The 25,555-nt window shown below is 44.4% G+C and overlaps 1 protein-coding gene across 4 annotated transcripts in view; it reads left to right on the top strand.

The window, feature by feature from the left end:
• Positions 1 to 25,555, top strand: part of FBXW4 (F-box and WD repeat domain containing 4) — a 63,077-nt gene that overhangs the window by 8,395 nt on the left and 29,127 nt on the right. For 3 of the 4 annotated variants that reach the window (XR_004407384.2, XM_032995165.2, XM_032995154.2), the window contains exons 2-5: positions 2,868 to 2,963; positions 5,709 to 5,894; positions 7,042 to 7,174; positions 9,608 to 9,702. Coding sequence is in view for 3 of the 4 variants with exons in the window: in XM_032995165.2 (XP_032851056.1) it covers positions 2,868 to 2,963; positions 5,709 to 5,894; positions 7,042 to 7,174; positions 9,608 to 9,702 (510 nt within the window). In the remaining variant the exon portion in view is untranslated. The remainder of the gene's footprint in view (positions 1 to 2,867; positions 2,964 to 5,708; positions 5,895 to 7,041; positions 7,175 to 9,607; positions 9,703 to 25,555) is intronic. The other variant, XM_032995173.2, reaches the window with a different exon arrangement.

Below are 25,555 nucleotides of genomic sequence, written 5' to 3'. Positions count from 1 at the left end.
AAACAGTCTTTGTAGGGGAGAAAAGGATTTTTTAAATCAAATGATAAAGTTGATATGGTGATGCCCTTCTTAACTTTCTAAGATTTGAGAACTGCTCTTGTGCATTGGAGTGATGCTTATCACCTTTTTTGATGTATTCTGGGAGTTGCTCTATGGGGTGATGTTGAGGAAGCAAATCAAATTATATCTCAGCACTTGATTCCATCACTGGGCTTGATTTAAATTCTCTTCTGGTATAGGGGATCGAATGTCTCTGACCAACACTTGAAAATCATTGTAGTTCAGTCTCTGCCCTGGTATTGGCAAAGGGGAGGGATGTATCAGTATAATTTCTACATCCCCTTTCTCATGGCTTCCATATTTTCTGTTCCCTTTCTTGCCTCTATTTTGAATAAATAAAATGTCTGGGAAATAAAAGGTAAATGCTTCTAAGACGTGTTTAAATTAGCTGGATCCAGAATTGCTCTATGGAGGAGGCAGACTGGATGAATAATTTATCTATTAACAGTAAATCAAAAAGACAAAACAAGCAATACCCCCCAGCCCTCCAAAAATACCCACTAGATGTCCCACATATAGTCCTCCTCACCCAACCTTTACCCCTTCCAGACAGGAACTGTTGATTTGTGTGGAAGAATGAGGTGTCTGTTAGAGTAACTTCAGTAATGAACTCGTACTCTGGGCCAAGCCAATGTGTGATTCTTCTGAAATGCCTCTTTCAGCAGCAGGAAGACCAAGGCCTGCCCCCCAAGTAGAAAAGTGACCAGCAGTGTAAGATGGAGGCTGCTTTTTTGACCTTGGATTCACCTTTTTTGAAGCCTTGGAAACTACATCTAGTCTTAGTAGGGTTTGTGTGTTGAGCTCAGGATGTCTGGTTGGGCCAGTACGTGTTGGGAGGGGGTTGTGGCGTGAGTGCATTTTCCATCACTGTGCAAGCTGGTGACTTAAAATCTGTACGTGGGGAGAACTTAACTGAGGGTTGAGTGTAGGGAGGAGAAGTGTTTTGGAGTAATGAATGGAATTGGATGTAGGCGGAGAGCCTGAACTCTGTCTGGGAGAGTAATAAGCAATGAGGAGGCTGCTGGACCTGACCTGACTTTTCAGTGCTGTGCATTCCTCATCTCGGATGCTATCTGGCCTCCTGAGCTCCTGCAAGCGCTCTCTTTAAGAGGAATTCCTCTTCTTGCAGCCTAGGCCAACTCCATTTTTTTTTTTAAAGGGTTAGGAGAAGTAAAGAGTTTGTTGCTTCCTAAATTCAGTTTTATTTGGTGTGGCTCTACTGATCGTAAACTTATAGTTGCAAAGCTTTCTAGGGGACAAAAAGCTTTTCTGTGTGTGGTTTCTGTTTTTGTTTAAAATGGGTCACATGCCCAGGAATGCAGTCAAATTATAATGGTGACTAAGTGCCGGAAAGCATAGAAAAGGGGAGGGAAGGGTGAGCAGAAAAAAAGGAGCCTGAGGCTATGGAAGGAAGGCTGCGAAAATGAGAATCTGGCCAAGCCCCAGGGTCAGGTTAGAGATTTCTACACCCATTAACAGCCACAGGAGATGTTTATTTACAGGGACCTAATCTTTGTTTTAAAAATGACAGAGTACCCAAAAATCCCGCTTTTGGGAAGTGGGTTGGGGGAACAGTAGGAGTGAGAGCAGGGAACTGGTTCTAATCGGGCACCAGTCCCCATCTCTCAAGGATATTCTCTTCATCCTATGTGTATGGGAACGTTGGCTGTTGAGAAATGCATTAAAGGGGGATAAACTCTTGTAATCTAGTAAGTGGTTCACAACCCGTAGTTACAAATTAAAATGTCCAGAGTTTCTTCTTGTTTGTACTTTTCTGATCTTTTCTACCTAAGCAACTCCACCAAGGATATTGAATAATTAAGCTTATGATATGAGAAAGGTGGGAGCTAAAGCTGCCTTTTTTTCTTTAATCAGCCCTGGATCATGAAAGCAAAACAGGTGTTGAACAGCTGCTTGAACTGGGTATGTTCATGTAGACTCTAAAGAGACCTTGGTCCCACGTCTCTGTGGTACTTACCTCTTGTCACCTCATGAGCTGTGTTGATCCTGGCTTGTCTCAGCTCATCCCAATAACTTTGATTTGTATCCCAGCAATTGCTTATGAACTACAGTCTCTCTTTTAGTATCTTTGACTATAAGCAGATAATTTTGCAGCGACGTGGTAGAATTCTCTGTCCTTTGGTGAGCTGTTGCAAAAGACAGTCCATCTTGGGGCATGTATGCATTGGGTGGTTATAAGGATGAATGAATTTTATTTTTAGTTTGAATATATCTTGATTTATAATTATTGTATCTGGTTATGTGATTGTCAGGCAGGTGAGGGTCTGGAGCAGTTTCTTTACTAGTCTTCTGGCTAGACACACTCTTTGGCTTCTAGTTTCAGTGATCCCCTGACTAGTGTTTCCTGCAGCTGTTCTTGCATGGTGGTGTTCTTATCTTAACTGGCTTTCTTTAGTCTCTTTTAGAAGAGTGATGTCCTGTTTCTCTGGTTGTTCTGGTAGTTTCTTTCCATGTCATCTTATTTTGATTACATTTTGTCTGAACCTGTGTTGCATTCAGTATACTAGAACAGGTTGTGATCAGATTTAAGGCTTGTATAGTAGTATACTAGAACAATCATCAGGGGTGACTTTCTATGTTGACAAGCACCCATTCTGCTCAGTATTAATTTCTTGTCAACTCTCACGAGTGTCATTGCTTTAGCATGGCTCAAGCACCATCAAAGTTTGCCGGTTCATCATTTGTGGAACCAGAGTGAGAGCATACCTGTGACCAGCTCAAGTGTGTGTGTGTTTGTATAGCATCAGTTGTGGTTGCTAATCTCATCTCTCTTCCTCTGTCTTCAGAGCGCCTGGCATTCCAGTGAAGGAAAGGGTGAAAGTATCTCAGAACTGGAGGCATGGAAGCTGCCGCAGGGAGACGGTCCTGAAATGGAAATGCAAGCAAGTGGCTCTTTTCTTGTCCACTTTGTTCTGTGTCAGCTGCTGTGGGGCCTTGGGTTTGTGTCTGTGCCCTGAAATGAGATATTTCCTGCTCCTTGTGATCCATGGGGTCTTACAAGTGATGTCACTGGCCTGTTTTGGGTGTTGCCAGCTAGCTGGATGTGGGGTAACTGGCGTTGCTGCCTTGTCCTAGAGATTCATGCTGAGAGTTTTGAGTTCCTTTCTTAGTAAGAGCTTTAATTTGCCATTGTCCTGGTTTGTGCAGTTCTATCTGGGTTTAGCAAACTTTACTACACGCTTCAGACTGTTAAGTTCCTATCTATTGCTGTATACCACAAGCAATTTTCTGTCCTGGTCTCACAGTGAGCATACTTTGATCCCAAACATCAACTTGTGTCCCCTCAAAATGCTTGATTTGTCTCTCATTCTTTATCCTGGCCCCTGATTTGGATGTGCAAATCTAAAATACTAATTGCCATTCTTCTACCTTATGCTTCTTCAATATCCTACCTTACAGTTCTCTCCTTCCCTAAAAAAATACATATATTTGACATTAATGAGAGGAGATTGTTATTAAGTTCTTGCAAAGGTGTACTCGTGCTTTGCTTTGAAAGTTAATACAGGTCTCTTTTCTGAACAGCACATCTAAATTTTCTGCCTTCACATCATCAGACAGAAGGAAAAATAAGAAAGACTATGGTTTGTTAGCTGCTGAAGAACAGGGACCTGCTACTGAGCTTTCATGCCTTTTTGTGCTGGGTAGACTGAAGTGGTGGATAATGTGCCACTGCTTGTCTAAAGTCCTGGGAACAGCTGTAATGAGCAGTGGTTTTTGGTGCAGGTTGTATACCTGCCTTTGAAGTGTTTGCAACCATCTGTGAAGACAGGCTCTGTGGATGCTCGAGATCATTACAAAACCAGTTTCCCAAGTGAAAAGGCAAGGACTGATTTAATGAGGCCATCGTCCAAACTGCATCCTCTAATTTTCATTTATCCTGCTTCAAATTTGTTACTTCTCCTTATGAAAAAGCCATAGAAAAAGGTAAAAAGCTAAACTGCAGCAAGAGAGCCACAGAAACTGGCTGTAGTCTAGGTAAGCTGGATATTCACTTGCTTTTAGGGGACTGCGTAGGAGTGGAGGAAGGAAGGGGAAATCAAAGCCCACCTAAAACCAAAGCTGCTGCTCCAAAGATGCCTCTTACTTTTTCCATGCATATGATTGAGTCCCAGATGAACATTATAACCTATGCTCAACTTCTTTGTCTGTGTGACTAAAAGCCTCTTATTGGAGATGAATGCAGGCAAGCAGGAACCTTCTATCTAATAAGCAGTCTTGTCCTCTTGCTTGTTTCTGGTTTCTCATTGTGATGTTATGAGGTGCGGCTGTGTGTAATGCTCTGCTGACACAGAAAATCACGACCTCTGAGGATGAATGACCTGCAAAAAAGGGGGAGACAGGTTTTTATGAGAAAGCACCCCTGCTTTCAAAACAGTTTGTTCCTGAATAGTTTGAAAACTGGAAGGCTGCTCAATGGAAATACTCTGTTTTTGCTCAGTGTTTGCGTGGGAATTGGTGCACTCAGCAATGACTGCAGACTGGAGACAGTTTCACACATCCATGCCCCATAGGACATGAGCCCCATGTCTCTGTATCTGGCCTTGCCACATCCAGAAGGCTTATTTGCTGATTCTTTAGTGGCTACACAGAAACAAGATCTTGAGCAAAGAGCTCACTGCCTAAGTATGCTTTGTAGCCTGTTCTGTTTTCTGTATTTTGTTTTTGTTTCAAGAATAAACTTGTGATGTCAGACTTGATTCAGACACTGCTTGAGTGTCTCCTTCTCTTTTTGGTCTCCCAGGAAGTGAAACATATTTTCTACTTCTAGCTTCAATCTTCAAAATACTTTGTAACAGCTCCTTTAGCAGTTCACTGCTCTTGGCCTGGAACCTGCTGCTGTCCCATAGATAGCAATGGTCAGAAAGGGCGTATGGGCTCTTCTGGAAGACGGGTGACAGAAATAAAGAAGTTGCTCTACAATTGCTTTTGTCTCAACAGTGGAAGAAGTGTGAATGTAGAAAAATACCTCCTCTACATGATGAGCACAAAGTTCTTGGATAGCCTCAGGCTTACCCTGTTGCTTTACATATCAGCATACAGAGAATGTAGAAGGTGGAGGACTTTCTGTCTGTAAGAAGACCTTTGTTATTTGATGTGATCTGCTCCTCTGATCAGATGTGTGTGAAAGTGTCAGCTGTGTGGTCTCTGCTGGGCATGAGCAAATAATGTGCCAGATCAAGACTGCACAAAGAGCCTCGTATTGAAGGCTCTGTTAGAAATGTTCAGCATAGCTCACAAATGCCTGATAATCTAGTTTCTTAGGAACTATATGGCTCATGAAGAGGGGTCAGGGAGCCTTAAGTATTTCCCATCTAAGCTCACTAGACTCTTGGCCATCTTCTTTTTCAGAGATTCCATGCTTCATTTTCCTCAGCTCTTGGTTAGAAAAATGGCAGCAGTGTGATCTGCTTTTTACGTTGCTGGAGAAGCTTCACTTCTTAGCTGTGCTGCTATATTAAGCCTTGCTTTTGCATGTGACCAGCAGCTCCAACTTCACAGTTTTGAGTAGGTGTTTGCTTTTGTTGATATATTTACATACGCATTTTTTTTTTTTCTTTGTGTGTGGCGTTTTTGTTTTGTTTTCTTCTCCTCACTCCTGCACCCCCCAACCTGCTGTCTGTTTGCAGTTTGATGCCCTGGGTAGAGCTGGATGGTGAGTACCTCTACCTGTCTCAAGCGGAGAACATCCAGGCTTACCGACTCTGTCCAGATGGTACAGGTTTGCAGCGTCACCCTCAGGCTATCTTCTCTGGCCACCAGGAGGATGTATGTCGCTTTGTTCTTGTCAACTCCCACATCGTCAGTGGAGGGGGGTAAGTGGAGTGAATGAAGGAGCCCAAGGAGTGTGGCAGTGAAGTTGGAAAGGTTTTGTGTAACTTCAGCTCAGAGCAGAGCAGTCAATCTTGCTACACAGTGTCCTCATGCTTCGTTGTGTCCAGCTGCTGCTTCTGTTATGGTTTGTTTCTGTTCTGAAAAAGCTACTGCTACAGCAGTGGAGGAGCTGAGTCTCATACTGTTGACCTTATAAAGTGTCTACTCTCTTCTAAAGTTGTGTAGATGTCCACAGAATTGTTGAATCTGGATCAACAGATGAGGCAGTCGTGACTGATGTCCAATTTTCATTTCTTTCCCTGTTAGAGTCTGGGTAGCTAGACTGTGTTCTCATACTCGGAACTGTTGGTTAACTGGGACTGCATTGGTGTGTAAAGCTTTCTAGAGACAAGTATATGTTTATTAGACTTACTGATATAATTGTGGAGAGGGAGAAAACTGCCAAGCATTCCAGCACACAGACTTCTCCAATTAATTTTTCATTTGACTGGCCTTTTTCAATTACAGCAAATGACAGAACTGTTATTTATAAAGTTTTAGCTATTAATATACACAGCACTTAAGCACGGAATTGGGAGATGCAAGCATGTCTGTCTGCCGTGCATATCTTGACAATCTCTTCTGTGAACTGTAGCCCAAAATTCAGGTGAAAATGAAGGCATGCATTTACAATTTCAATAACTGTATTGGTTGAAAAAAAGTCTAAGTGTCTTTGTTGTTAATTCAAAGCATAATACCCTGCACAGCTGTTCTGAAGTGAATGGAAAGCTGAGGCTTGGACACGGGTGAGAATGACCTCTCACTTGTTCCCTTACTCCAGCCATTCATCATCCAGCCAGGATTCTGGCATGCTCAAAGCAGTAGTAGGAGGAATGGCTGCTCTGCTAGTTTCTGCAGCTTAACACAAAGTGGAAGTGGAAAGATAGCCAGGAAAATTTTCACATGCAGCAGATCAGGCTTTGACTGGCCAGATGTGGGATTGCAAGAGAACAGGTAATGTGTGAAGAGGGGAGGGTTAATAATAGTGCATGAATTTCAGCTCCCATGAGAGATTAGTTCTGGTCTTTTTGTGGCACTCCTAAGCAGTAATGGAAGATGCATCTCCCTGCCTGGGGATTTGTTTTTCAGAGATGGAAATATTGTCCTTCACAAGATCCATGGCTCCTACAGTGTCAAGTTCTCTGCACATGAACAGGAGGTGAACTGTGTGGACTTCCAAGGTGGCCTCATTGTCAGTGGCTCCCGGGACAGAACAGCGAAGGTGAGCCATGACGTTCCAGCAGCTGCAGGTGCTGCTGCAGAGGTGACCTCAGAGGTCTTGTGCCATGAATATTTGTCAGCAGAACTGTTGTGAGTCCTCTCTTGTGTGACTGCATGAGGAGTGCTGGGTATCTTGGCATAGGCTCTTGTCTCTGAAAGACTTTTGCTATGCCGAGCTTTTAAGGAAGAGGTTTGGCAGGACTTTATGACATCAGCTGCTGGTTTAAACTAGGAAGTGCAGAAGGAGGTAGCTGATGTTTTGCTTCTTTCAGTGTGCATCTAACACTGTAGTGGAGATTCATGCCAGTTATTCTGAAATTTGCCATCTGTGTCTCAAGCACATCTTTGCTTTGTGTTGCAGTGCTGCTTCACATGCTGTGTTGTATATTTGATCTCTTTAAGGGATAACGTGATGTCTTTTCCAACTCTGTAGGGTTGTGGTTTATTTATTTGCATTTTTTGGTGGTGTGGGTTTTTTTTTATGGTTATTGGTTTGCAAACCAGGACTGAAGTTAGCCTATGAGTACTCTTAGCTCCCGTTTTTCTCTTCCAGTTGGCATCACTGAATCTTGTCACGTAATTTTTTCTATTTCTTTTTGAGGCAGGACCTTGTTGATTTTTGTCCTTCTGTATCTGGTTGTCGGTGCTCTATTCCTACATGGACCTGGAGAGTTGTTGTTCTGAGTTGTAACCAGCTCTGTTTTAGAAGTTTAGGAAACTCCACATAGGTGTTTCACCTTTGTCCTGTACCATCTTCACAACCACTTGTTTCATTGTTGGTAGTGGTTGCTGTAGAGGCTGTTCCTCAGGGTAGGCTGATGAATACTTTTGGTCCCTGGTACACATCGTAGAGCATTAATGGAGGTAAGAGGAAAAACTGCTATTCCTGTTTTGCAAGAGGGTAAGTTGGAGCAATGACGGACTTAAATGTTTCTTTCAAGGTTTTATAGGAAGTGTGTGATAATGGGTAACTATCTGACAGGCTGCTGAGTAGCATGACCCTATCTATTCCTGTTGGTCCCTCTGTATGGGTGTGCTCCTGGGTAAAATTACTCACAAGTAGAGCAGTGCAGATGCTGTTTGCCTCCTGGGAGCATTGCCATGATGCTGTTTTGTCTCACACTTAAGCAGGGCTGCTCCTCTCTGTTCTGTGGAGCCTCTTTGCTGGGGGAGCACCTTCTTGCTGCTTTCCTAGCAGACAGGGGACAGACCTCCCCGACCTTGAGAACAAATTCCTGAAGGCCGGAGGGGAATTTCAGGCTGTTTTTCTTGGAGCTAGTGTGAGATCTTGCCCACCCAGTGCTCTCTACAGCATAGGCTCTAGGGATGTTCACCTCTTATTTTTTATCATCTCTTTTGTAGGCTGTCTTTTCGTGAATGAGATCCTTGGAGGGTGGAAGGGAATCCCTGCCAGCCTTTTAAAGGGGCTCTAAGTGTCTAAGCTATTGAGGGCTCTGCTGAGTGTTGATTAGGACTAAGCCCTGAAGAGCTGCTAATGTACATTCCTGTGTGATAGGCACCAGATAGTGTGCTCTGAGCAATATTTTTAACCTGTAGGAGATAGGGATGCCTTAAAAGAGTTAAGCTTTTCTGCTGCTTTTGCTGACACTAGGTGCTAAATTCCCCGCTGACAAGAATAGCCTGCAATCCTGGGCATTATCAACAAACAAACAAATAGGGCACTCCCAGCTTTGAAGTCTTGAAGTGAAACATTGGGGGTGGGTTACAGAGAACTGGGGGGCTCAAGTCCTGTGGTCCAAGAATGAAGGCAAGGTGGAGAAAATGAGGGCCACAAGCAGAGGCCCCAGCAAAAATTTGGGGGATGTTATTAGGACCCAGAAAGAAAGGGGAGGGTGTGGTGAACTAGTAGAAGGGGATGTGCATGTATGCACTGGTGGGGGAGGGAAGAGATTCTCTCACATTGTCAGTGAGCAAAGGGGGCTTGTTTGAAAATAGCCCGGGGTACACTTAATAAACTTAGTCAAAAGGGGATGAGTATATAAAAAAATATTTTACAAGATAGCAAACGATTAATTTTATAGATAACATGAATGTAAATTTTTCAGGGATGGTACAGTCCTCCCATGCTGTTCAAGAGAACAGCCAAGAACAAATTCCACTTCATGTTTGTTTAACTACAGGATATGAGAAGTTTGTGTTGAGTGCTGCCATAGAGAGCATGTGGTGATGGGGGTGCCCTCTCGGTTACCAGTGGGATGGAAGGTCATACTCATAAGCTGAATCTTAGTGTAACTTTAAGTGGTCATTTCTGCCAGTGATTTGAAGGTTCTGTTCCTCAAAAATAAGTAATGGGAATTCAGGGAGAAGATCTTGGGGAAGGTGAGTGTGGCAGTTTTGGCAGCTCTTCCAGTACATTAGCAGTGTGCATCCTACCTTCTGGGCGATGTGGCATAACATGCATCTCTCTCTTTAGGTTTGGTCCCTATCCGCGGGCAGAGTTGGACAGTGTCTACATACAGTGCAGACAGAGGATCGAGTGTGGTCCATTGCTATCAGCCCATTATTAAGGTAACTGAGATCTCTTTATTCCCAATTTCCAAGAGAAAGAAGTAGAAGAGTTGGATAGGCTGTGTGTCCGCAAATCTCTCCAAGACACCAGTGTGGTACTTCAGGGACTTGATTTGGGTGGAGGCTGATCAGGTGCTTGTGCCTGCAGCAGGAACTCAGGGAAGAGTGTGTGGTCTTTGTTTGCCATAACAGCAGAGTGATCTGCTCATAAAGAGGCTGTGAAAATGACCCTGTGTTCCTGTTACTATCTCAGGTGGGACCTGTTTGTTCTTACTTGCACAGTGAACTCTCTGACTTGCTAATTAGAAGCAATGAGCCAGATCCTCTTGAGGCTTTCTGTACTGAAAAGATGCCAACTTGTATTCCCATTCTCTGGCAGAAGAGATGCCAAGCAAAAAGGTCCCCGTTTGGGAGCTGTATGCAGTGGTTAGAGCTTGATTTTCTTTGAGCATGCTGAACTGGGTAAGGTGGAAGTGGAGCTCAAGGGTGAGGTTTTTCAGCATCTATTGCCTGTAGCCCTGTGCTTCTAGTGCGGGTGTAATGCTACAATTACAACTTCACCATGGGAGGCATTTACAGTACCTACAACAGCATATTCCAGGGTGTTTTTTAAAGCTCTTCTGTTTTTGAGGAAGTGAAAATCTGGGAAATTTGAAGTCTCACTGTTAAAATCTTACACTGACCAGCAATGATCTGTCTCTCTGGTTCACTGTTTAGATGGTCTTCTGCATGCAGGAGAGATTCTTCCTCAAGGAAGGTAGGAAGAAGGGATGTTTTTGCTGCCCATGTGATGACTGCAACTAGTGAATTTGCAAAATCAAAATGCTTCCCACAACTGTTGTCCTCATTAGATTTCCAAGCTTGTTTTGCAGGCAGCAGAAACTTAGTGGTATGGAGCTAATAGCATTATCAGGGAAATGACCCTCGAGGCTTGCTATGATTTTGCTGTTCCCTCATCCCATTGCTCCGAATGTTTGAGACGGATAGTGATTTTGAAGAAGTGCCATGTGTGTTAATGCTGCTGCAAGATGTTAGATACGAGCCCTATGCTGTCTTCTGTGCTGCAAGGGCCCCTTTTCTAGCAGACAGGCTCTGGCTCTAGCACCATGGCTGGTTAGAGCCCAGTGTCATGCTGCTTTCTACTCATAAGTGATGACCTACTGAGATGGCCTCTTGTCAGGACAGTGTTCCTCTCCCTGGTGTGCACACTTGTGCACACTCTCTGTCACAATATTTACCCACAGTCTCCTCAACCCCCCTTTCCTCCCTGCAGGATGATAAATGGGAGGTGGTAGAACTGCTATCCCATGAACAAGTAGGCTTAAATTGTGCACTATCATTTTTTTTTTTTTTTATGAGACTGTGGACTGTACCAGCTTCCCCTGCTAGCCCACACTACCACCCCTGCCTTACCCCTCCATATTTTGGAGAGGGGGGGTGGAGAATTAGAGCCAATTAGCCACGTCATTAATTCTTCAATTTGACGGCTGATATAGCAGGGCCTGAAACACGCTGTTGACCTCGTATAATGGGAACTCTGCTCCTTAACATATTGACGATGGGAGAAGTTAATTAAAATTCCACAGAGAGAAGGTGTCGGCTAACCTATAAACCTGTCGCTTCTCAGAACAAATCGCAGCCATCCTAGAAGAGAGAGAGGATCAGAGCAGGAGGGCATGTAGTGGGGGAGGACCAGGGCAAGGGGCAGGGGAGATGAATTTTTCACTAATAGGTTTTATTGCTTGCTGTCTAATGAGGGTGAGTATCAAAAAGATAATATCTGGTTTCTAGCAAGGTCTGCTTTGGGGAGCTCTGTGGTTTCTGTTTTATTTGCAAGAGCCCATATTTCACCCGTGTGCATTCCCTATGCACTTGCGTGTGAAGCTTTTCCTCCCTTGCAGTCCCTATCCTTCTTGCGAGAGCTTGGATGCATTTGTTCCTCAGTGAGGCTGAACATGGCCTTATAACCTCCACTTCCTGCTAAACATTTGACATGGCCTTCTGATTCTCCCTTCTCACTTGTGCTGGTGTAAACTCTGAGCTCCTCCATAGGAGGGGATAGTTCTGCTGGTGCAGAACTGCTGTAGAATCAGGCTCCAGCCACCTAAATATTTTTGGCTCATCATTGCTGAGAATCCACCAGCTCTCTCTACTATGGACACACAGAGCACAGAACAGCTCAAAGCAGTTGTGCACGGGGAGGTAGGAGCAGGGAGGGCTCCTCTAGTTTTAGCCATTCGGACATGCTTTGGAGAGGCTGCAGTTTCCTGACCCAGAGGATTGCCAGGACTAAGACTCCCTAGAGTAGCCAAGGCTGTATTCTGACTGAACCTCAGCTGTTAATGGGCAGGACCGAAACTTTTCTTCTTGCTTTTCAGTGATATCTCCCTCTGTGAAGCTTCCTTAGAAAGTATCTTACGTGCTTCTGACCCCTAGCTGGGTTTTCTGCTGTGTCTGCTGTAGTCCTGCTCTGCTGGACTACTGCTCTAAAGGACAGTGCCTGTACACCCAAACTAAACTTCAGGGACTAGTGCAGATAAAGTGCAGCTCCTCTGGCTTCAGGCATCTTTCTTGGGTATTCTGCTTTGATTTGTCCATAGTTTCCCTGTGTCACTACAGAAATCCTTCTGCAGATGTGCTGATCTAGGGGGGAGGTTTCCTTGCTCTTCATGTAGTGATGCTGGGCTGGATGCTTGGAGGATCTGCAAACAGAATGATGCCCATAAGGGAGATTATGTAGGGTAAAAGGCAATAAAAGGGTGCCAAGAGTACTGGATCTTCTCTTCTTACTGTGTAAGGGAGAACTGTGCTTAGTCCTTTGTATAACCTTTTCAGCCATGGAATTGTCTTCACAACCATGTGTGTTACTGGAGCTTCATTGCTTTGGGGATCCTTAGCAGTGTCTTGAAGGGTAGTGGGGATGGGGAGGGCATTGTGTTCCTTCTGGGTTTTCAGCATGTCATCTGCATAGCTGTGCTGGTCAGTGTGCTTGGGACAGCAGGTCTCACATTGTGTGTCAGATCAGGGACTAGAAAAGAGTCTGAGAGTGTCTTTAAAATAGGATACTTAAAATAAGGATGCCTCAGCTTGCTCCGGCAACTGGTTTAATTGGTATCCAAAGCTGTCCTTCTCCATGGATTAGTAAAATGCTGTACTTACAGAGAGGCTGTGTACCCTAAACCACATTTCTTAGCCGCTTGTAATCCCCTTCCCCCCAAGTTCATTTGCCTTTTGAACTCTGCATCATGCAGATGTTAAACTTTCATTCACTGGTGCTTACTGCAGTGACTTATGTGTGCTCAGGGACCAGGCGAGCCTGAGTGCAGTGGACCAGTTCAAATGTGCAAAGTGAGGCAAACCCAGGGATTTCTAGTGAAGTAGTGGCACCTTCATGCTTTGTGATTTCCCTGAGGTGGCAGTAGCCAGGGAAGAGAAGTGTCTGTACACTGTTTAATTTGATGGATAGGTTTATGGAGAAAATGAGCTTCATTGCCTGGCATTTAAGGCTGCAGAAACATAAGGCTTATGATATACATTGTACTACTGAAACATTCCTTTATTTAGGGGAAAATTTGTTGCATTTTTTTTTTCTTAGTGATAGATAAGTGTGTAAACTGGAGGGGAAATAAAAAAAGTGGACCTTGATGTTAAATTCATTATATGTCTTGGATTCAGAAATTCTTCAGTGTTGGATTAAGAAAAGTATTCAAAACTAAGCTGGCTTCTGCTGCTGGGTCTGGCCACTGGTATTTACTATTTAGATTTTAAAATATTTATCATGAGAGCTGGTCTTCCCATGTTGTACTCACAGTGTGTCTGATTTTAAAGAAAAGAGATGATGGAGGCACAAAAGTGGTTTTCAATGTGCAACTATAGGTGGAGAACTAGGAAACCTTGGGTGCCGTCTGGGGCAACGTCAGGCAACTATAATGTGTCTTGTTGTGGCAGAGGTGTGTTTTGGGTGTGTGAGCCCAAAAGATGGTCTCTTCTTTTCCAACTAGGTCATTGTTCTGCTGTAGTACATGACCTCTCCTTGCAAATGTTGTGGTGGTGAAGTGCAGGTTTACTCCAGAGAAGAGGAAAGCTTGTACCAAAGACTAGATATCAGAGTTGAATGTTTAATTTAAAGGAAAAATGCGTAGTCCTGCAAGCAGTTGAACTTAAAAAGCCAGGCTTGCTCTATCTCTTCTACTTATGAAGTATTGTAGTTGAGACCTGACTGCTCTATTTTAACATGCTAATTTGAATCTCGGTTAACCGTAATTACCTGTCTCAAGGAATATTATAGGGCAGTATTATCTGGGGAGATCTCTGCCTCTGTGGACAACCTTAGACAAATTGTAAAATATACCTGAAACTTTCTGGGGAAAGGAAGAAAGAGAAGGGTTACTGACAGGCACCTTGACTGAACGGGCCTCTTCCATTGGGAACAATCAGAATGATTAGTTTTGAGGGCTTCTTTTTAATGGTTATCTAGAAACTTTTTGTGAAAGTGAAACAATCTGATCTTGCACATTGCATTAGAGCAAAACAACCCACTTGAGTTAGAGCAACTTTGCAGTGGTTTTAACTGTACATCTGAAGCCCTAACGTGCAGCAGTTAAAATGTTTGATAATGTTCCCCCTACCCTCATTTCTTGCTCTGCTTTTATCAGCAGATATCCCCTACTTCATATCAAGATAAGCTGTTGGCTGTAGCGGTGCTCTGTTCTGACCTAGCTCTCTGAGTCTGCTAGGTCTTGGGACAAGTAACTGGGTTTTACTCCGGTTTGTGCATTGCCAGCAAAATAGCAGGCAGCAATAGCTCTGCTGTCCTTGGGGATCTCTGCAGAGCCTGGTTGGTTTGAATAATTGAGGGAGGACTCTGACCTGCAGCTGTTTCTTCAGCAGGGACAGGAAGAACCTGCTCAACTGTGAGATCCCAGGGTGGAGTTGCAGGGTTAGTGGTGGCGTTAACTACCATCTCTTGCTGACCTCAGAGAGTGATCTGGATGTGGGTTTCTAGATATATGCAATAGTCATAACTGACTTGGTGCTCTTTCACCCCAAAGCTGAAGAGCAGGAAATGAGTATCAGTTTCTCCCCTCTGGAGCTAAAATGACACCTGCGTCTTATCCCTGTTCCCTTGATGTTGGGAGGAAGAAGACTTTTTTTTTTTATCTTCTTTAATTGTGTAATAATGACTCTATTTGGTCTTCTTCACATGGCTGAACACATGAACATACATGTCCCTTTTCCCTCTCTTCTAGAAACAAATGCATGTGCAAATGCTTCTGTAGGTTGAGAAACTGCGACTTACATTTCTTCGGTTTCTTTCCTTTGCCCTTGAAACCTTGCGTGACTGATGACTTGTTCCCTTTTTGCCACTTTTGGCCAATATTCTAATGTATATATTTTCTGAGACTTTGAATTGGCTCACTAGTTGTGTGCAGGTGAGCAGGTTTTGGGAGGCAGTAGCTAACTGAGTTAAAACACAGACATCTGTTTCTAATCCTGTGGAGTTTTGTTGCATATTGAAATTTTTTTTTCTCTACCCCTGCAGTTTTTTCTCATCTTTCCCCTTACTTGAGGGGAAAGTCTGTCTCTGAAAGCTTGGGGAAAGCATCTTTCTTGTGCTGCTTGGTTTGCATAGGAGAATCCGTGTCTGTTTAATCGATGTGACAGAAGAAATTGAGTTTAGGGGGCTGGCAGCCTTATGGTTTGAGGTTTCTATTTGCAGTTTGCGATCATTTTCTCTTTGCTTTTTAAATTCACAGGGGGAGAAGGTAACTTCACCAGACCTTGGCTGCTGTTTACCTTTACTTGGCTGTGCAGTGTGCCTTTGTTTTTCTACCTTTGATCAGTGTCCTGCCAACAGATAATTTAGCAATTGCATCCCAGGGTGGAAGTGTGGAGTTAATGTTAAAATTAAGTTTTTTTTTTTTACTTTCCTAACTTCTCTGGCTGATGGAGCAGAGAAGGGGAGAGGGGAGGTGAAGGGGGCCATAAATTCTAGACCTGATGATTCTGCTCCTTGTAGAGAAACGAAAGCCTCTGATGTCTCTTCAGCACTTTCATTAACATTTAAATTAAGGGTTTGTTTTTCAGGCGGCTTCAGTCGAAGCCCTTTCATAGCCTGACACATGGAGGCTGTTCTCTCTCTCTCTTTCTCTCTCTCCTTTTCTAGCTTGCAAATCAGTGTACAATAGTAATCACTGCCATATTTTTTTTTTCTGATCTCTCAGGAGGGCAGCGACCTGACAAGCTGTACCAGAGGTTCAAAGAGAATCAGAAACAGAGTGCAAAGGTAGATGGGCAGGAGGATGCCAGATTTCACTCCTACAATTAGAGCCGTGTCTGTTCTCTCCTCTGCCTTTCAAAGGGCTGCTTCTGGGGGCGGGGAGGGACAGGGAGGGATGGACCTTTCTTGCAGGAGGAGAGCTCCAGGTGCAGATGCCTCTAACCAGGCTCAGCTTCCACTGTTACTCCTCCCAGATGAGGCCGGAGGTTTCACTCAGAGGTTAAGAGCTTATGCCCTGAGGTGGGGAGTGGAGCTGTAGTGTCCTAAGGTAGCAGCCTAGTCCCTCTAAAGGAGTGTTGATTCACTCTGAGGACAGCAGGAGGCTGGTCCTCAGCCTGTCATTGGCATTTGAAAGGAAGGTGATAGTGGGGGATATTGCCCTGAAGTAAGAAACTCAGCTCTGTCTTCTGTGCTGCAGTGCTGAAGTCATGTCTGCTCTGAGCACTGTATGTTATTGTAACAGTAGAGGAGATAGCTGGTTTGAAGTGTCCATTTGGATCTTGGTTTACAGCAATCTAAACCAGACCATGCCTTGTGCTAGCTAAGTAATTTCTGGTGTAGCAGCTAGTTGACTTAACATTAAGAAGAAAAGACTGTCTTCCACTTTCTTCAACAACTGTGTAAGAACCAAGGAACAAGGGGACAGTTTTAGGAATGTCAACGACTTGCAGTGGAGAAGCAGTGTAGTAAGATTTATGTAAACACATGAGTCTTTGTCCCAAAGCTCTTTTAGAATCTTCCACTTCTCATCTCCCACCGAATTGGTCACACTGATAGGCTATTATCTTCTGTGAGTGCTCTAATGGGAGTTGAGGGACTCTGAGTAGCATAGTGTCTTTCATGAACTAAAAGTGGATAAAAGGCAGAGGAAAATGTGCCAAAACATGAGTAAAGTGTTTAGCATAATGAAACCTGCAGGTTGGTTGCTGTGACTGTCACACTGTTCATGTCTTCAGTCTACCACCACCCCAGATTTGTTTGCCTTTAAGAGCTTGATCCAGATGGGCTTTGAAGAATGCCAGCACTATGAGAGCAGCAAGCTGGCAGTGGGATTGGGAAGGGTATTCCCTGCGTGCTGGTAGATATGGTGCATGAAGAGGGGTGCCAGAAGTTTCTGTTTCTTCAAGATTGGTTTTATGTGTGCTAGTGGTGGCCATGATTTATACCATGTGGTTCTTCTGGAGGACCTAATTCAAAATCATGCACATGCAGAAGCCTCCTATGTATGCTGAAAAATGTTTCTGTTCTGGGGTTTGGATTTTTTGCCCTTTTGTGTGAACTACCATGGGCTGTAGTCTTTATTTCCTGTGTCACTGTTGTCAGGTTGCAGAATTGTGTCTGTTCTGAGCGTATGGTGATGATAGTGAGTGATATGGAGCAACTTTTCAGGGGTAGGTGATCTTATCCATATCCCAAGTGCTCTGGAGCTGTTTCGTGGGATGTGCTTCTCTGATCCCATTTGACCCATGCTTTAACTGTTTTTTACCACCTATACGATTGCTCTATCACTGCAGGTGGGTCCTAACTTCTCTTTGAGAGATTTCTGCATAGTCCTAAGAACTACCGTTAACATCATCTTGGTATCTTCATCCTGTATAATGCAAGAGGGTTTCAGAATGTCTGCTCTGCACTGCTGGCATCCATTCACTCTCCAGGTGCTTCAGCTTTTGGAAGTCCATAGGTTCATGCCCATTGAGGGTTTTCTCCTTCAGGGTGCAGTGTCGGATGGTGCTGAGCATGTTTCATGGACCCCACAGCCAGTGCAAATCAAAGCTATTGGAAATGGAAAGAGTATGCTTAGTACTCATCACACATGGTCCTCGATCGTGACTTCTGGGCCACCTCCAGTGTTGCTCAATCTCTAACTTTTCAATGAGGAAAGCTTTCAATTTAAGCTCTCCTCAGGCTGGATGCCAGCATGGAGCCCAGCTTGGCTGCCCCAGTGGTACTCGGGGCAAGTGTGCCGTGGCACTAACCAGCGTAATTCCTACTAAATTCTCTTTGGAAGCTCCACTGTATTTATGGGTGGGGAGGGTGGGGGGGATGCCTGCCCTCCCTCCTTCTCTCATGTTGTCTCAAAAGGTTCTGGTGCATCTTTGATTAGGTGTAGGTCAAAAGAATTTCCACATCGTGACCTTAATAACTGGGGTTGATTGGCAGGCGGTCTGCGGAGAGGGAGCAGCCTGTTCCTTTCATCTCCCTTGGTGCCGTGCTGGGACAATGGGCCAGCATATTTTCCTTGTTGTTCCTCATTTGAAAAGGGTCTGGTATCTCTACTAGGTACCTGTGACATGGGGGTCTTGATTGGGGTCTCATAAAGGGCCCTGCCAGTGTGTCCAAAGGCCAGGAATACAAAGGCGATCAGTGGGTGGGGGTCTCAGCTGACCACTGAAGAAGGGAGGGGAGGGTCCTGGAAGCAGTGGAGGGAGAAGCAACCCCTGATGGGAGACCTTAAAGAGGGGAGGGGGGGAGGAGGCGGCCCATTTTTGTCCCGAACTCATCAAGCACATCTGCAGAATTGTCCCAGCCGCTGCCTCCCAGTTTCAAAAGAAAATGATCGTTTGATAAACCGTCCTGATTCACCACTTTCTCACAAGGGAGGGAGATCCACCTTTGACCTCTCTGATTCCACATTGGGCCCAGCTCACCCCCGTCCAATTGCTGGAGAAACTTTGAAATGCATCTCTTGCTCTCCCTGTCCTTCTCCTTCTTTCCCTTTACTTTTTCTTCCCCCTCTACTTTTTTTTTTTTTTTTCCTTTCCTCCTCCTCTTCCCACCACCCCCACCTTGCCCGCTCTCTCGCTTTGTAAAAAAAGCAGGCGTACTGCTCTGGAGTTTAGGCAAGTAATTAGTAAAATCTTTGCAGCACAATAAAACCGCAGTGCTTGGTCTGCATATTCCCACAATTTACATACTCGCGGACATTTGAGAAAACAGGTGGCATTCCCAGTGCATCGCTGCCTATGAAAATCATTTGGAAGGCAGAGAGGGGAGGGTGCTGGGACCCACTCGCTCCTGTGAGCTATAGGAATGTGCATGAATATATTAAAATGTTTTCACACAATGCTTGTATTTTCCAATGGGAAGAGGCATCTTCTGGATGAAAGGCGGCTGGCCCAGACACAGGCCTCTTCCAAACGCTCTTTCCCACTCGGGGTTTGTTTGCATGGACCAGATAGAGAGGGGGCCTGGGGGGGGAGGAAAGGGCAAGGGTGCTATCTATGAAGAGTAAATCTTTGTGTGCCTCCTACCCGCTCCCCATTTGTGGTCCCAGAAGGTTGAGTTATGAGGGAGTCGTGTCTGCAGAGGGGGGCAGGAAGGGGGATCATCAGGACTTTCTGCAAAAGCTTTTGGAGGCATTGCAAATGTAGAGAGGAAATAGCTTGTAATGGAGCATATAGTGCTCTGACTGACGGGATTCAGGGGCTGCAGCAGGAAATGGCTGAGAGGGACCTGGCTATCTCAGGCGGTATTAGCAAAGTGCCTATTAATAACAGAAAACACTCTTGCAGTACTTTTCCAGCTTTGTCTTATTGTTCAAGAACAGGCTGCTCAATGCTCAGTCTGGACAACGTATCCAGCTGTTCCTCTCCTTTTCCCAAGAGGGCAGTTATTCAGGCTGTGCCACAGGTGGAACTCAGCAGTTCCCACTGCATTTCAGTTGGGGACCGTTTACCTGCATTGCCTCCAAAGATGTTCTTTGGGTGCTTTCAACTTGTAAGGTGTTGACAGCAGATGTGTGAAACTTGTGTCTAGAGAGTGTAGATCAGAGATTTCCTTTCTAACAGACAAGAATTTGAAGGACTGAACTGAAGAGAGGGAGAGGCTGAACACAAGCAATGAATGCCTTGGTCTAGGAGCAGGTTGTGCCTCTAGGGAAGACCCTGGGTTCAGCTCCAGGGATACTGTTTTGAGCGTACTGGGGCAGGCTGCAAAGGGGCTTCATTGGGGGAAACAGAGGTATGTTAGTGGCTGGATTTTTTTCTTTTTTTTTTAAAAATAATATTATTTTGGTGAAAATGCCCTTTGAAATTTCTGTGGGAAGTGGTGTGGCACCAGCATGGTGATCTGGGTGCTTGTCTCTATGCGATACAGATATGACCTTTGTAGAAAGCTCTTCTGGGCAGACATCCTGAGGATTTACAAGCCTGCCTGCCTGCAGCCAGAAGCACAGCAGCACAAATTTATGGATGTCATGAAGAGCTGTTACAAAGCCTATGCTACCCAGCACAAGTCTCTGCTCTCCTGAAGGAACTTATCAAAACACAGGCTCCCAGAACAAGGCATAACCCATTTAGAGAGGAGTGGGAAGAGCTTTACTGAGACTTTCTCTTCAACTAAGCCAACTTTCCTCGTCCTTTCAGACCAGACTTTCTATGACAGGTGGGAAAGAATGCATTCCCCAGCCCTGCAAGAAGCTAAACAATTCAGCATCTTAAAACCTTTTGCAAAGGGATATTCTTGCATGACATTGGTTCCTAAAATGGATCTGTAGAAGTAGCAAAACTCTGTAATGCTGTTTCTCCCATCTGGCCTGCACTGGTCATACTGGTGTTGGTCATGATGCAAAGGTCTCTAACCTTTTGTTGGAAACAACCAACAACCCAACTGGCAAGAGGGCTTACTTTTTATTTTTAATTATTGTCTTCCCAATTCCCTGCTCCTCTCCTTCATCTTTCTGCATTTCTTAAAGAGGCAATGGAGGGAAAAAAAGCTTTGGTTTTTGTTTGGAAAGGGGGTTAGGAAGGGCGACATGGCCCCTGCAACCTCTCATAGGGGTGTCTTGTCAGGGCGCGGCATGAAGGGCACAAATAGATCATAACCTTTAAATGAAAATGCGATGGAGGGGGGAGATGAAAGCAGTGAAACAAATTAGATACATCTAGAGGGGGTGCTCAACTGGAGAAAATTAGCATTTCTTCCTAATTGGAGTGCAGGGCATTCCATTACAGGGTTTCATTACAAGGAGGGAAGCACTGGGCCTCTTTGGGGGATTTCCCCCTGCCCTCAATTCTTCTGAAAGTATAAAATATATTTGGGGGAGAACTGAGAAAGGACTGAATTTATCAGAGTGAAGGTTTCAGGCTGCTGCAGGATGAAGAATAGAGTGTAGAGCACTAATTCTTTGTTTATTAAGAGAAGAAAGTGATTGTGTACACATGAAGTCAGGTGCTAGTCCCTAGTTTTCCTGAAGGAAACTAAAACGTTTACAAGAGGCTAGAGGTGATGGTAATTTTGATGCAATTATTTGTTGAATCAAATCTGTGCAAAGTATCCAAAATGTACTAGTGTGTTTGAAGCATAGGCATGTATGTTTTATGAGTAAGATCAGTGGACTCAATTCATGCCTGCTTTACACTGCATATCAAGTCCATGCTGTGCACAGCACTTGTTCAAGGCACATCTGTCTGATTCTGCCTCTAACTGGAGCTGTTGTATCCAACAGGAATTGGGATATTTCCCTGGGAGTGCAATGGCTGACTTCCAGCATGGAACGTTTTGTGGCTGCACTGGGGCATGTGCATAGCTTTGTGGTCTAAATAGTTTGAGCCAACTTGAGAAACAAGCATACATGGATGTTCTTTATATGTGCATCTTTATGTATAAATGGGAGAATAACAGAGAGAATTCAAGGGACAAGGTTTTGCATTGCATCTCTAGATTAGGAGTTGAGGGAGACAGTTTCTTTTTTCCAAGCAGGGATTGGATTATTTATCAGTCAGTGCTCTCAATAAATGGAGGAGGGGAGCAGAGAAAGAAGAAAAAAAGAAAAGCAGACTTGCTTCAGGTGTGTGGTATGCAATATATGTTGCTCTGCCAACCTGCAGTTACAAAATTTCCTGTTCCAGCTCAGGAGAGGGAATATATAAGCATAGGAATGTAGATTGTAGGAAATGGCTGAAGGAGGAAGGGTCCTGTCTGCACAGAAGGTGGTTCCTGGCAGAGTGGGAGGATGTATGCAGCAGCAGTGCCTTCATCCTGGACAAGCTCTGTCATCCATGTGCCCAGGATGAGGTTGCAGATGATACAAATTTACAGATTTCATAAATGTAAATCTCTGACTTAATTCTTGGTGCTGAATTTTGGCATTCTGACACAGAGCATAGCACTGCCCACATGAATATCTTCAGGCCTAGAGGAAATACTGTTAAAAATCAAAGCACGGCTCAGACACTGACTTTTCCCATATTAGGTCTGACACACATTAGGATGATGATATCTCCCATCCCAGCCTTCTCCAGCCACTTCGGTTCTCACAAAAGATGCTTAGCAAACTGTTTAAAATGAGCAGATGAATCAGTCTGGCTCTAAATTAGTAAAGCAAACTACTTTGGAAACACAGTGAGAGGTAGAGAGGAGATGGGAACAGGACCAGAGAGGCTGGAGTTTGGAGAGGGGCAAATGACTAGGTGGAGATAGTCAGGCTTGAAGGGGAAACTGGTTCCTCTGAAGAATGGGAATTTCTCCTCAATGTGTGCAGTTGTGTATCTGGCTTGTGTGCTAATGTGTTTTAAAATGCAGTATGTCTGAGTGCCTCTTGCCTGTAGCTAAGCTTCAGCTTCTCTGGGTAGCTGGCATCCTACATGTCTGTTGTGAGTGGAAACGTGGACAGAATTGTGTGGCTATGAGTTTCTCCTTGGCTTTGTTGCCTCTGATTTCTTTTCAGAGCAGTATGAGACTGCTTCAGTCTGGAAGGCAGATTGGAAAGTCTGCTCTCTGTGTAGTGTTGCTTGTAGTGTGTTCTGTTGGTCATTATCTAGGATTTGTCAGATCTTCTCTCCCTTCCCTCCCATCTACACAAAGCACAACTGCTGCAAACACTTTCTTGCTCTAAAGAGGTGTTGTGGGTTCATGATGCTCCATTCAGCATCTCTGCACATGCCTGCGTGTGGGATGTACTCTTACTGCTTTTTAGGCATCCTGACACTTTAGAGATGCAGGGCTAATTTAGGGCCAGGTATTAAAGCCAGCTTTTAATGTACATTGCCCTGTCTAATTAGTAACTCCTTGCTCTCTCTTCCCTGAGACTGAGGTACATATTCCTCTAAGTCTAGCTGTCCATCAAAGAGGACTTGAAATGAGGCTGTGCTATGGTTGGTAGACACAGGCAGCTAATGGAGAGAGAGCCCATTTCCTCTGAGAAGAGAGATCTGTACCAAGGTGATTGATAGTCCCAGAGATTTATTAGTGTGTGGGCTGGATAGAGGCTTGCAAACTGGAACCCAACAGCTTGTTTTTTTCAAGGGAAAAAGAAGTCAGGTGGTCATCTGTATGTGTACCTCTTCCTACTGTCTCAAAAAAAAAAAAAAAAAAAAAACCAAACAAAAACCCTAAAGGAAGAAGTGAACTGATCAGAGGAAGCAATTACAGACTCAGCTGAGCCAAGCAGCAACTGCTACTATTGCTGTGCTTGGTATCTGCCTCCTGGTGCAGCTGTCTTGAGCTTTGCACCTGCGGTTTGTTCGGTGATCTGCTTTGCCTGTCCAGGCTGACTTAATGAGGAGTGGAGATGAAGCAGGACTGTCTGATGGAACAAGTTTTCTCTTCTTACTTTCTGTCTTGCACAGAGTATTGATTAGTGCATGTATCCTAGACCATGTTCTCCTTTTTCATATATGCCTCCTGGATTTTCTCCTCTTTGACAGTGGAGGAGCAAGGGAGCCTGCTCCAGAAATTAGAAAAGCAATAATGTTTCTCTAGCGCCTGTCTTCTGATAGTCTCAGAGCAATCTGGGAACATGGATTGTGTGGAAACCACTTCAGATAAATTTGCAGCTTGGCAGAGCAAGGACTTCGTGGTCCTGGTATGCGATGGAAAATATCAGGTGCTTTAGTAGTAGACCAACAGCTACCCATATCACTGGCTTCACTGCAAGAGCTAGACGGCCAACATGCAGGTGAACAGTACTGTTCCCACTGTGCAATGGCTCTGTCCTCTGCTTCCCAAACTATGGTTTGTGAGACCCTGATGGTCCTCAGACCCATGTTGGCCGTCTAGCTCTTGCAGTGAAGCCAGTGATATGGGTGGCTGTTGGTCTAGGAGTGACTGAGACTGGTTGAAGCCTCAAAGCTTGGAGCAACCAATTAACTCTAACCTACCTCAGAAGGGGCAATGAACGAGCAGGGTCTGAAGAGGAGATACAGCAGAGGAACACTTCCTGTACCAGTGAAATATCTACATTACTAGTTTGTATTTTGTTTTTGTGGTGTTTCCTTATACTTGGTCCTCAGTCAAATACTGTGCAGGAGTTATGGATGTGCTGATATTTGGTTGCCTCCATTAGGTAGTTCTGGGAAAACCAGTCTGAAAAGAAATATGGAGAGTAAGATGATGGTGGATAAGATGGACTGGGGTAGTGTTTTTCACCAAATCCCACAATAGTAGAACTAGAGACATTTAAAATTACTAGGAGATTGCTTTAAAATGGACAAAAGATAGTATTTCTTCACACAGTGAAGTACTTCTTCACAGGTGGTAAACTTCCTGCTCCATAAGGTTATGGAAGTGAATGATGCCAGCAGTTTTGAAAGGGATTTGGCAAATTCAAATATAGCAGGTCCATAATGAAGGACTAGGTGGGGATACACTCTCTAAAATCCTTAATATGGCAATTGTGGATGATGGGACAGTACAAAGAGAATGACCACAGAAAGTTGCAAGCTCACGTGTTTTTTCTAGATAGCAACTGCTAGTACCACTGCTGGAGAAAACAGTGAGCTAGATGGGTTCATGGTTTGACCAAGGTGGGCATTTCTCGTTCTTCTGGCCATGGTGGGTCAGTCCAGCATCCATCTACCACAGCGTTTGGTGTTCAGCAGTGGTCAGTAGTAGGTGTCTAGGGAGAAGGGTAAGAAACAAGACAAGCATAAAAAGATACTTTCCTGCTTGTTCCTTCCCAGCTTCCTGTAGTGGGGAGGTTAAGGTTTCCCTGACTAACATTTGCATCTGGATTGGTGTTTCTTTCATGTTTGCAGAGGATAGCTCTGAGCAGCTTCTCTCTTCTTTCTGAACCTGTTAATGTTCTGGTCTTCATAAGCTCCTTTCCAATTCAGTGTTGTGTCCTGAGGAAGAAACGCTTTGTTCTGGTTTTAAACCTTTTGCCTGACCATCTTATGAGGGTATACAGTGAATGATTCCTCCCTCTGGACGCCCTCTGCTCTGTTTATGATTTTAGTATTTTTCCCGAACCACCCCAACTCTAGTATCGATGGCCATGTGAAGCAGTAGCAAACCATGACTGTTGTGAGTGCTTGCTGGCCAGTTGTTTTTTAGAGTGGCCTTCACAGGTAGATGTCCCTGAGATGTGGTAAGCTCATAACTCCTTCCCCAGGCAGCCTCTGACTGGAGTCCATAGAGACGTAGCCTAACATGAATTGATGGTCATGTAACTGGATCTTGTGTATCCACGACAAAGATCAGTGACAGCTTCAACTGGGACATTCCTAACTGCAGAATCAAATATTGACACTTTAGTACTGTGCTCATTTCAGTGGAAGATGTGTGAGAGAGCTTGGTTCTGGTATTTCTTCATGTGGGTGTTTGACTTGCCAAGTAAAAATGCTTCTTTTAATA

Source organism: Tyto alba, unplaced genomic scaffold (assembly GCF_018691265.1).
Source record: "Tyto alba isolate M040663 unplaced genomic scaffold, T.alba_DEE_v4.0 Super-Scaffold_1, whole genome shotgun sequence".
In the NCBI taxonomy this organism is placed as follows: domain Eukaryota; kingdom Metazoa; phylum Chordata; class Aves; order Strigiformes; family Tytonidae; genus Tyto; species Tyto alba.
This window is presented reverse-complemented; position numbering and strand designations above follow the sequence as displayed.